The following is a 10,834-nucleotide window of genomic DNA, read 5'->3' on the forward strand; positions in this document are numbered from 1 at the left end:
AGTGAGTGCCACTATGCGGTGTATTACTGGGGGCTCATTGAAAAGCTGCTCAACAGAACAGCTCAGCGAACTTACAAAAGAATAAATAGGGGTCGTCTTATACATGGGGTTGAGTTATATATGGAAAAATACAGTAATTTTAGACCACAGATTTATTAGTTGTAATGGGGAAGCCCTTAATTAAACATTTCAATAATCACGTCCTGATCTAATGGCAGGGGTGCCAACTTGAATAAAATATTGGAGGGGCAGGTAAGCCCTGTCCCACACAGGGCCGTCCTTAGCGTATGCAGCGCCGGGTGCAAAAAACTGCCCAGCGTCCCCAAGGAGAGCATTTCCCACAGAGGCTTGGGAGGGAAGCTGCGGGCCTTGTGTGAGCAGCGTGCATGCGCTGGGCAGGCCAATCCCACGTGCGCAGGAGGGCGGCACCCGCAGCAGAAAAGCCTGCAGTGCTCCGACGGGCTCTGCTCTGCTCGGCAGTGGTTGTCGGCTGGCCTGGCTCTTCAATCCCCGGACTCCAAATCTCGGACCCAGACTCTGGGCCTGGCGCCCCTAAGAGCCCAGCGCCCGGATGCCCTGCACCCCTAGCGCCTATGGGTAAGCCGGCCCTGGTCCCACATAATCAATCACATGTCATGGCACACACACAACATTGGAATGGCAATGCCCACCAACGGGGGGGGGGGGTTTGGCTCTTTCATTGAATTTTTTTTTGAGGGGGCTTGACACCTCTGTCTAATGGCACCACTGGAACATCCCACCCACTTGCCCAGCAGCAGCAGCTCAGTTGGGAGGTGGAAGAAATCTCATACACGCACATGTGCCCCCACCTGTACTCCCCTTTGGGCCACATGACCCACCCCACCTCTGACTTGCGCAAGCCTTCCAGACTTCTGGTGTGTGCACAAGGAGGAGGAGCTGCCCTACTCAGCTTGCCCCTCCTTGTCACAGACGGAGAGATATTCAGTCACAATATTCCCACTGTCTCAAGCAGCATCCTTACTTTTCCGATTACCATACCAGGATGCGGATGTGTCCTCGACACCCGACTGAATCAGAGCACTGGCCCATCTATCCATCTAGCTCAGTACTGTCTACACTGACTGGCAGCAGCTCCCCTGGGGGTTTCAGAGAAGCAGTCTTTCCCAGCCCGACTGAGGATGCTAAAGAATGAACACCTGGGACCTGCTGCGTCCAAAGCAGATGCAAATAAGGCCCCTCTCTCAAATGTGGGAGAGGAGATCCAGAGCAGGATCTTCAGCATTTTGCCTTGCCAAATTCCTCCCCACCCACCTGCCCATTCCCCCAAAACACCATATGAAAAGACTGAGTGGAGCAAGGAAAGTAAGTACAGTAACTTTGCTACTTCACTAAGCACACCTTTGTGTGTGTGTGTGTGAGAGAGAGAGAGAGAAGAGAAGAGAAGAGAAGAGAAGAGAAGAGAAGAGAAACAATCAGGCTCCCACCCTCCTCCTCTGCTTTGTCCCAGGCTAGAGACCCACTTCCCTAGTCCTGGTCCCGACAAAAGGTTTGGTACCGACTGTGCGTCTCTCTCTCTCTCTCCACCCCCAACTCCAACTCATTCAACCCCAAGCCGACCCCCTTCTTCTGTTCTCTCCCCCCCCCCCAATCTCTGGAACAAGAGCGGCGGGACGGAGCTCCGATTACAGGAAATGCTTCGTTGGGAGCCTGTTGGGGGCGCGCGGAGAGCGGCGAGGCGAGGGGGGCGCGCACGGAAAATCCTCCCGTCTCGCCTGCGGCGGGCTGGGCCAGCGCGCGTCTCTCCCGCGGAACAGCAGCAGCGGCGCCGTCGCCCAAGGGGAGTGCGCGGGGCGGAGATCCCGAGTAACGGGAGCGGGCTGGGAGGAAACGCACCAGGCGGGGCACGGTGGGTCTGCAACCACTTAGTGGGGCTGGGAAGAGGGAACGGGCGGCGGGCCAGCCGAGGGAGGGGGAAGGCGTGATTTGTGGAGTCGTGCGGGGCGGGGGGGGGGGGAGTGGAGAGAGAGAATACAGTTTCCGAAGCCAATTCAATCGGAGCCAATTCCATTTCGTTTCCCCTTCTAACTTGTGATCCAAGCTTTGCTAAATCTCCTGCACCTTGGATGATGTGCGCGCACGTCCCTCGATCAAGTATCCCCACCTCCACTCCCATTTTCACAGACAATCCGAGTCCCCGGATTAATGCGGGGGTGTATGTGAAGAGAGTGGAAGTTGTCCCACTATGCCCCTCCGCAAAAAATATGCACCCACCAAGCGTGTCCCCCGGCCCTTGCCTCGCCTTACCTCTGCGCGTCCGGGAGGTAAAAGTCCACCGAGAAGCCAAAGGAGCTGCCGGGGGGGCCGCGGAAAAGCGCCGGCGCCTCGGCGTCCAGGTTGAAGCCCCAAGCGCAGGGTACGCCGAAGAGGAAGAGCAGGGCCCGGGGCAACATAGCTGGGCCTGGGGGTGCGGGGTGGAGAGAAGGGGGTCTCGGTGGATGGGCTGAGAGGCCGGAGCAAAATCCCAGCCGGCGCTCCGGATGGTCGCTCGCCCAAGTCTTCTTTCTCCAACCCGCCCGGAACGTGAGTGCTCCGGAGGCTCGCCGCCTCCCCTCCCTCCCTTGCCCGAGAATGACTCACAAAAAGGAGGAGTCTCCCTCCCTCCCTCCCGCCCGCCCCCACCTCGACGGGACAGGGGGTGGGCAGGATGGATCTCATTAAACTGCCAGCGCTGCGAATTTTGGAGGGGAGCCAGGAACAGCTCTGATGAATATTTGGAAAAAGTTTTGAGTTCTAGATTTGGCTTTAAACTCCCACACACACCTAAAAACACACACAACAACAGCCACGCGCGCGCGCACACACAAAGCAAGTTCTCCCCCAAAAAATTAACTGCTCCGTTTTGCAAGCGGTGGTAAAGTTCTCCGGTTTTGCAAGAATTGATGATGTCACATTGGGGTTTTCCTTGCTTGAAGGAAATCGAGCACTCTGTGCCAATTTTTTTGGGTCGAAAGGGTTTGGTTGTGATTGGTTGCCCTGCGTTACCATGAAAACGCAGTTAAGAGTCAACCGAGTGAAACGAAATTTAATAAACCGAGTCAGGTTTTAACTCCCCGCCCCTCAAATAAAAATCTAGAGGGCTGTGTTTGAATTGGACAGGGGTTTTTTTAGGGGGGGGATGTTGATGGAGCAGAGGGATGCCCCCAAATCCTAAAGTGTTCGGATAACCAGGAGCTCGCATAGAGGAGAGTGCCATTTGCATGACGATGGGGTTCTAGACAATCTGATCACTGTATTAGACGCATGTGTCTAATAACCAGATTTGGACAACCCTGCCCACTCCCTGTGCACCAAGTTTTCCTTCCCAGTGATACATTCGCTGACTTAAACGCATTTGAACGATCAGTCAGCCCCCAGTGGCTCTGTTCACAGGTCATCTCACTTCCTGTTACTCTCCAAGTGTTGTTGGATTCCAGGGGCAAGGCTGCATTCACACTGTGCTCAGCTTGAAGGAGCATGTGAACCCCCCCCCCCGAGAATTCTGGGCACTGTAGTTTATCCAGTACAGTGGTACCTCGGGTTAAGTACTTAATTCGTTCCAGAGGTCTGTTCTTAACCTGAAACTGTTCTTAACCTGAAACACCACTTTAGCTAATGGGGCCTTCCGCTGCCACTGCACCGCCGGAGCATGATTTCTGTTCTCATCCTGAAGCAAAGTTCTTAACCCGAGGTACTATTTCTGGGTTAGTGGAGTCTGTAACCTGAGGTACCACTGTAGTTTATCACCACGAATGCCTCCCTTGTTCTCTTATAACAACAATGGCGCCCACCTGAGAGGGGCCAGAACTGAGTCCGGTGAGTTCCAGCTGATATAAAGCCCTGAGATTATCCCTTGCAGAGTTACAATCTCCACCAGCCCTTCACAAACTACAGTGCCCAGGATTCTCTGAGTGAAAATGTGTGCTTTAAAAGTACAGTGTGCACACAGCCCAAGGCATCCAAATCCTTCTATTTGGAGAAGCCATAGCTCACTGAGCTAGGCACCCTCTCCTTTAATCAGTGCAAGGATACGAAACCTACATAGCCCTTCAGATGTCATTGGACTACAGTTCCCATCATCTCTGATCTTTGACCATGCCTAGTGGGGCTCATGGGAGTGGGAGTCCCAACCACATCTGAGAGGCAGAGATGGTTAACAGCTCCCAGGTTAAAATCCTATGCACACTTTTTCTGGGTATGATCTCTCTTGAATGAGGTTCTGAGGAGACATATAGTGCTGTCAGATTGCGATCTGTTTAAAATTGAGATTTGGGAATATTATTTATTTATAAAAAAGAACAATAAAATAAAAGCAATACACTAGCTTCCTAAGAGGTCTCCTTGGTTTAAAACTTTAAAAAAGAAGTGAGGCTTTTTCTAATGCTTCATCACACACATCATTACATCTATAGCCTTGTTATGAGGGAACTGACAATGGTACTCTGCACATGCTTAGGTGCACTCCAGGACTAAGTCCCTTTGTTCCAATTAAGTTTTACTGTATTCAGCATAAGGAAGGAAGTTTGGTCAGATTGGAAAACCCTTATTTATCTTCGGATTCAGGAATTTACCTCTTATCAAGGCAGAATTGGAGTTGGTTAAACCAGTAACTAATGAGACATCTCTTCTCCTGCTTCTAAATTCTACATCTAGGCAGCTGGGTTGGCAGGATGCAAGTTCTGTATAGCCCTGTTTAAGTAAGGTGATGTCAGCGATGAAGGGTACTGCTTGAATTACAGAGGAGAGGCAGAGGATGTGCAGCTCCTTGTCTAGTGCACTGCACATCCCCAGCTCCTGTTTTTAGATAGTGTTTATACCTATGACCTCACTAGCTCAGGGGCAGTGGCATGCAGTGACATTTTTCATAGAGGAACAGTTAGGGCCAGAGGCTTGTGGGGGCAATGGGGGAGATGTCGTGCGCATGACCACTGCACCTCCCTCCCTGGGCTGGGCAGAAGCTTCCTGGGTTTTGGGAAGGAGGTGTCAGGCTTTAATACTTTAATATTCTAATTTACCAGGAGCATTTAGAGGAGTAGCCTAGTCCCCCTAGTCCACTGACCACATGCCACTGGTCAGTGAGTGAGGAGCCTGTGGCTCCCAAGGTGTCACTGGACTCCAGCTCCCATTAGCCCCAGCTAGCATGGCCAGTGATCAGGGATGATGGGAGCTGGAGTCCAGCAACATCCAGTGAGCCACGGGCTGGCCACTAGGTAGCATTAGGGAGATGAAAGGCTCCTTCTCACTCCTTTTAACTATGCTTTCCAGGCACAGGTCTGCGTTTTAAAGCTCTCTGTCTGACTGGTTTTGCTTTTGTTTTAGTCCCAGCACTTTCCCCAGGAACACCCACATTTTACCACTGCATGAGACAAACGGCTACAACTGAGCGGTAAAATGCAGGTTTTCCCAGGGAAAGTGTCAGGACAAAAAACACACACTACTTTGGCACAGAATCACAGAATGGAGCTTTTAAACCCAGAACCGTGTCTAGAAAGACAGCACAAAAGGAAGTGTGAGGGAGCCCTGAGGCAACTAACCCCTGTCCTCCTGACCTTGTACCTGAAATATGGTGATAATAATGCTCTGCCCTACAGGACTGTTCTGGTGAGGCTATTCTGCTGGAATCATGTTCCGCTGAGTCTTCAGCACTTTTGGAATGAACTATCTCAATGCCAAACGTTATGACTGAAAACCCAGTGTATTCCAAGTTTTTGAGAAAGGCACTCTGCACGCATGCAGGAGTATGCCTCTTCCTTCCTTCCTTCCTTCCTTCCTTCCTTCCTTCCTTCCTTCCTTCCTTTCCGAATGACACTGTGCACAGACATTCAAAGCAGAGGAAGAGCCATAGCTCAGCGGTAGAGATTCTGCTTTGCATGCAAAAGCTCCCAGGTTCGGTCCCTGGCGTCTCCTGGCAGGGCTGGGAATGTCCCTTGCCTCAAACCCTGCAGAGACATTCACAGCCAGTGCAGACCATTCTGAGGTGGGTGCCTGAATAGTCTGATCTGATCTAAGACAGGATGTGGGGTGATAGGGCATCAGAAGGCAACAATGTTTTCCCATGCTGCTTTGCATCTGAGTCAGGGGTGGGGATCCATGGCACCTGTGTTTGGGCCACACAATCTGCAGGCTCTGGGAATAGATTCTCATACCCACCAGGCAGCCTCACAATGTTCCCCGAGGCTTTTGCCTAAGCAAATGTTTTGCAACATTTAGAAGGGTGGGTGTGTTGCTGTTATTATTTTCCATGATCTCAGTTAGCCAGAGTCAAATGCAGAATCCTGCCTGCTGACACCCCGCCCTGGGGCTTGACTAGGAAAGGATGGACAAGCAGACAAAGCCTCCCCTGCTGGAGCTTGGAGAACTTGAGAGGAGCATCCTGTCCTGCTGGGTTGATGACTTTCTCACCTTTACTTTTCTAGCGCTAGCTCAGTCCCCCGTTTGGGGAGATCTGGGCAACCATCCATTTCTGCAGCATTCTGCCAAGTTCTCTTCTCTTTTTTTAGTCCTCCATGAGAAATAATAATAAAGAAAATACCCCATGTGAGCACGACACTCTTTCTCTCAATACGAAGTAACCCTCGGCAATCTCCTCACTTCTGGACCTAGGAGGGTCAAGGGTTGCGTCTAGGCTGCCCTGTGTGGTTTTAAGGAAAACTTTTTCAAAACTAAATGCAGGGCACTCCTTTCTCTACTGAAAATCTAAGCAACTGGGGTCATTACTCATATTTTCCTTTCATGGATCCTATAGTATCCATGGGTGGTAGGCAAAATACAAAAGAAAATATTTTCCTTTTTTATTTATACTTTTTAAATTTATACATTTCATTAATTTTACAATCCGTTCAACATTTCAAAATCTGACTTCCTTCCTCCTTTCTGTAGTTCCTTAATTTTTTTCATATCTTCTGCATATCCAAATTCATTTAATTTACTTGTTTAATTATCTACTGTAAATATATACTCTTATAAAACTGCAGGTTATTACAATAATCCTGCTCATGTTTTTATCTGTTTACAATTTATCTGTTTCCATTCTTTTTTAAAGAGTTTGTTATTTTGATTTCTTATTCTTCTGGCACGTTTCACCATTTCTGCATATTCCATAAGTTTTTGTATCCATTCTTCCTTTTCTAGGACTTCTGCTTCTTTCCATTTCCTGTCATGGAGAAGAGTGCTTCACCTGTTGAATTTTCACCTGCTGTAAAGAGCCCGTGTCTACTAAAAGAAGTGACAGCAGCTTGCTCTCCCTCCCCTTGGACTGCAGATTAATCTGCAGTCCCCTTCAGTGGTTAATAATGTTAATTTAAATTGAAGAGCACAAAAAGGGGGCTGCTAAAACAAGGGAAACAAACGCCCCACCCCACCTTTTGAATCAGTCAGAAACTACACCCTCCCCATTCCCTTTCCAGAAAGCCAGGAATTCTGGCTCCAAGTCTCTGCCCTGCCTCTGATTGTTACTGGAATGGCCTCCATAGCTCTGAAAAATGCTCTGGCAGCTCACTTGGGTGTGTCTGTTGACATTTAGGAGAAGTGATTTCATTTGTCTTATTATTTATTGATACTGAGCCATCAACATCCCTGGCACTTTTCTTTGCATGTTTCATTGATAAGTGACGTGCCTGATCATCCCCCTGCAAGGTGTTTGTCCCAGGGAGGTGACGGTCCAGTGCCAGGGGTCGTGTATGTCGGCAGAACCAGAGTCTGACCATGAACACACAAGTCAGCACAATTTCTGACCTCCCCACCTTCAGGCAGGGGCTCAGCGCCCCCACCCCAAGCCTACCTTGGACTCCAGAAAACAAAACAGAAGAGGCTTCCTGCATTACAATCTCATCACCAGACATGCACCATTAAATATCTTGGTGCTACAGTATGTGGGCTGAGGGCAGCTGCTCAGTTGTAACATATAGCAAAATAATAGTAATAGTAGTAGTAGTAGTAGTAGTAGTAGTAGTAATAATAATAATAATAATAATAATAATAATAATTGTATACCATGTGAGTGTGTGTGTGTTAAACTTGCTATCTATGTAACTGAGGTGACTAAACATAGTTGCAGCTAATGCGGCCCTTGGCCTCTTGCTCTCACTACTGCATTTCCATACTTACTAATAAAGAACGACAGGTAACTCAAAAGCTTGTATGTATACCCCTACATTAAATGAAGCTGGCTCCCACACACAACCACAGGGCAGCATTTTAGCTATTTTGTGAGTTTCCCATCATAGGCGCAATTCCCCCCTCATTCTGGAAGAGGGACCACTTCCCGCCAGGCTTTGTACTCGTAGGCAATTCCTCTGGAGGCACACAGTAGCAGCAAACCCTCTTTCTCTTCAGCTGCGCACACTGCTTAACGTCCCCTCACATCCGCTTCGGCTGTGGATGGCTTCATTTTCCATCTCGCCAGCCCTCCTTAATTGAGTCCAAAGGTTCTGGTTTTTGTTACTCCAACTGTCTTCTCCTCCCATCGCTGAGAGTCCCTCTGTCCTCTCTAGAATGGTTCTGGGCGGCTGCAATAAACACGCGTCATTCCAAACGTGGCCACTAGGGGTCAGCTTCACTTGGCGCTGCAGCGTGTTGAATTTCACACCTCACCCCCCATTTCCTTTGGGGGCTCAGGGTGTGGTAGATGGCATTCCACTGAGCAGCTACTCAGAGACAGCATGAAGACCTAATCTTGCTCTGGCATCCTGGGAAACCAAAGAGAAAGAAGCTGCAAGCTGCAAACAGACGTCTTTATCTATGAACCAGAATCTGAGTTAGGATTCATTTGCTTTGGAAAGCTGATACAATTGCTGTTATTTTAATACAAGGTGCTTGCCCACCCACAAAATCACTGGACCAGTGCAGATACACCCACAGTTACCACAGGTGCCTACATCTGTGCTGGGGGGCGGTAGTGCAGAATCAATCTGCGATGAGCTTTTATTTTTGGAAGAAAGCTGCTTTCTCAAGAAGGCAGGCGGAAATATGCAGTAGGTCTTGCCTGTGTGTTGCCTGTGTAGTGTTATAAGAATTTAAGGTCTCAAATATATAAATTAAATGTACAAGGCAAACACGTACATAAATCCATAAACCACATATCGGAAACAGTACAGTCCTGAAACCATTTTGACTCTCCCAAACTGACCAAATGTTTCTCTGCAAGGAGGGAAGAAATGAAAAAAACCCCTCCCCATTGTCTCTGTGCCCACAAATCCTGCCTTAAGGGCACATTTAAGGTGTGAATAGGGTGAGCCTGTGACCTGTGACCTAGATTCAGGAATTAAGTCGTTATAATAACAAAAGAGTGGCCAAAAGGAGAGGGCGGTCAAGATGGCAGAGAAGGCGCAGAAGAGTGTAAAGATTGCTGCTGGAGCTGCTGTCTGTGTTGAGAGTGAAATCAAGGGTGATGTGACAATTGGGCCTAGGACTGTGATTCACCCCAAAGCACGGATCATTGCAGAAGCTGGATCAATAGTAACTGGGGAAGGTAACCTCATAGAAGAACAGGCAATGATCATAAATGACTATCCTGAAAACATTACTCTTGATACAGAGGAGGTTGGAGCCAAACCAATGATCATTGGCACCAACAATGTCTTTGAAGTTGGCTGCTATTCCCAAGCAATGAAAATAGGTGACAACAATGTAACTGAGTCCAAAGCATTTGTGGGTAGGAACGTGATTTTGATGAGCGGCTGCATCATTGGAGCCTGCTGCAATGTCAACACCTACAAAGTCATCCCTGAAAACATGGTCATCTATGGAGCTGACTGTCTTCGGCGACTGCAGACTGAGTGGCCTCAGCCACAAACATTGCAGCTGGACTTCCTAATGGAAATCCTGCCAAACTATCACCATCTTTAAAAAGCCATGAAACCAACTCCTACTCCTGTGAAGAGCAGAAGACACCCTTCTCCCAGCATGCTTACCAGAAGTGCAGTGCTTTCAGGCCTCTTGTGTCCTCAAGAACTAACTCACTTAACTTACATGCTCATTCATTCCATTGTGCAACATAATGTTATTTATTAAAATGTTGAAAAATTAAAAAGAAAAAAGAGTGGCCAAAACCCAGATAATGCAATCAGGTGACTTGCCAGACAGGAGATAAACAACACACTCAGGATTCTGTTTTAGTCCACCCCCTGTGATGTATGGATGATGTATTGGGGGAGGGGGTCCTGGGCTACAGCCCTTCTGTGATGTATGTATGATGTTTCTGGGAGTGGTCTGGAGTTTGAGGGTGGGCAATTTAAAAAGTCTATATAAGGGCAGGCACACCTTTGTTCGGGGTCCTCCTCCTTTCCTGCGTGTGAGGGGAGCACCCAGTTGCAACAGCTTTAATAAAGATCAGGCTTACTAGCTGCTTTGCTTCTCCATATTCTCTGCTTGGCCTCATGTTATTTTCTCCTACCGATGGAGAACCTACAAAGGGCTCTATAAGGGCTCTTGTGACCCCCACAAGGGAATAAGGGCAAGTTTTGTTTACAACAGTAGATAAGAAAGCATTCAGTCCCCATTGATTCTAGAACAAAATGCCATGCAGACACAGCTTGAGTCAGACCATTGGTCCATCTGGCTAAGTACAGTAGTACCTTGGGTTACATACGCTTCAGGTTACAGACTCCACTAACCCAGAAATAGTACCTCGGGTTAAGAACTTTGCTTCAGGATGAGAACAGAAATTGTGTTCCAGCAGCGCGGTGGCAGCGGGAGGCCCCATTAGCTAAAGTGGTGCTTCAGGTTAAGAACAGCCTGGAGATGCCAGGGATTGAACCTGCGACTTTCTGCATGAAAGATGATGTTCTGCCACTGAGCCACAGCCCTTCCCAGCAGT

General features: G+C 48.7%; 2 protein-coding genes and 1 long non-coding RNA gene across 4 annotated transcripts in view; 1 reads left to right on the top strand and 2 right to left on the bottom strand.

The window, feature by feature from the left end:
* ITGA5 (integrin subunit alpha 5) overlaps positions 1-2,606 on the bottom strand; it is a 68,979-nt gene extending 66,373 nt beyond the window's left edge. For both annotated transcript variants that reach the window (XM_083599755.1, XM_083599754.1), the window contains exon 1: positions 2,287-2,606. In XM_083599755.1, coding sequence (XP_083455881.1) covers positions 2,287-2,432 — 146 coding nt within the window. In that variant the 5' untranslated portion in view covers positions 2,433-2,606. The remainder of the gene's footprint in view (positions 1-2,286) is intronic.
* A 5,547-nt stretch (positions 2,607-8,153) lies between these two features.
* LOC310754441 lies at positions 8,154-10,329 on the bottom strand. Its single transcript, XR_014543830.1, has 2 exons — positions 9,930-10,329; positions 8,154-8,705 (listed from the first exon to the last, which is right to left on the bottom strand). It is a non-coding gene; the product is annotated as an uncharacterized lncRNA (long non-coding RNA).
* Positions 9,297-10,055, top strand: LOC310754438 (dynactin subunit 6-like). The gene has a single exon (XM_083596274.1). The coding sequence runs from the start codon at positions 9,331-9,333 to the stop codon at positions 9,862-9,864; it is 534 nt and encodes a 177-aa protein (XP_083452400.1). The 5' UTR covers positions 9,297-9,330; the 3' UTR covers positions 9,865-10,055.
* Positions 10,330-10,834: the final 505 nt, after the last annotated feature.

Source organism: Podarcis filfolensis, assembly GCF_964270895.1.
Source record: "Podarcis filfolensis genome assembly, chromosome: 2".
Classification (NCBI taxonomy): Eukaryota; Metazoa; Chordata; class Lepidosauria; order Squamata; family Lacertidae; genus Podarcis; species Podarcis filfolensis.

Bases quoted from the DNA above. Each gene is read 5' to 3' on its own strand.
- LOC310754438 (XM_083596274.1), top strand. From the start codon at position 9,331: ATGGCAGAGAAGGCGCAGAAGAGTGTAAAGATTGCTGCTGGAGCTGCT.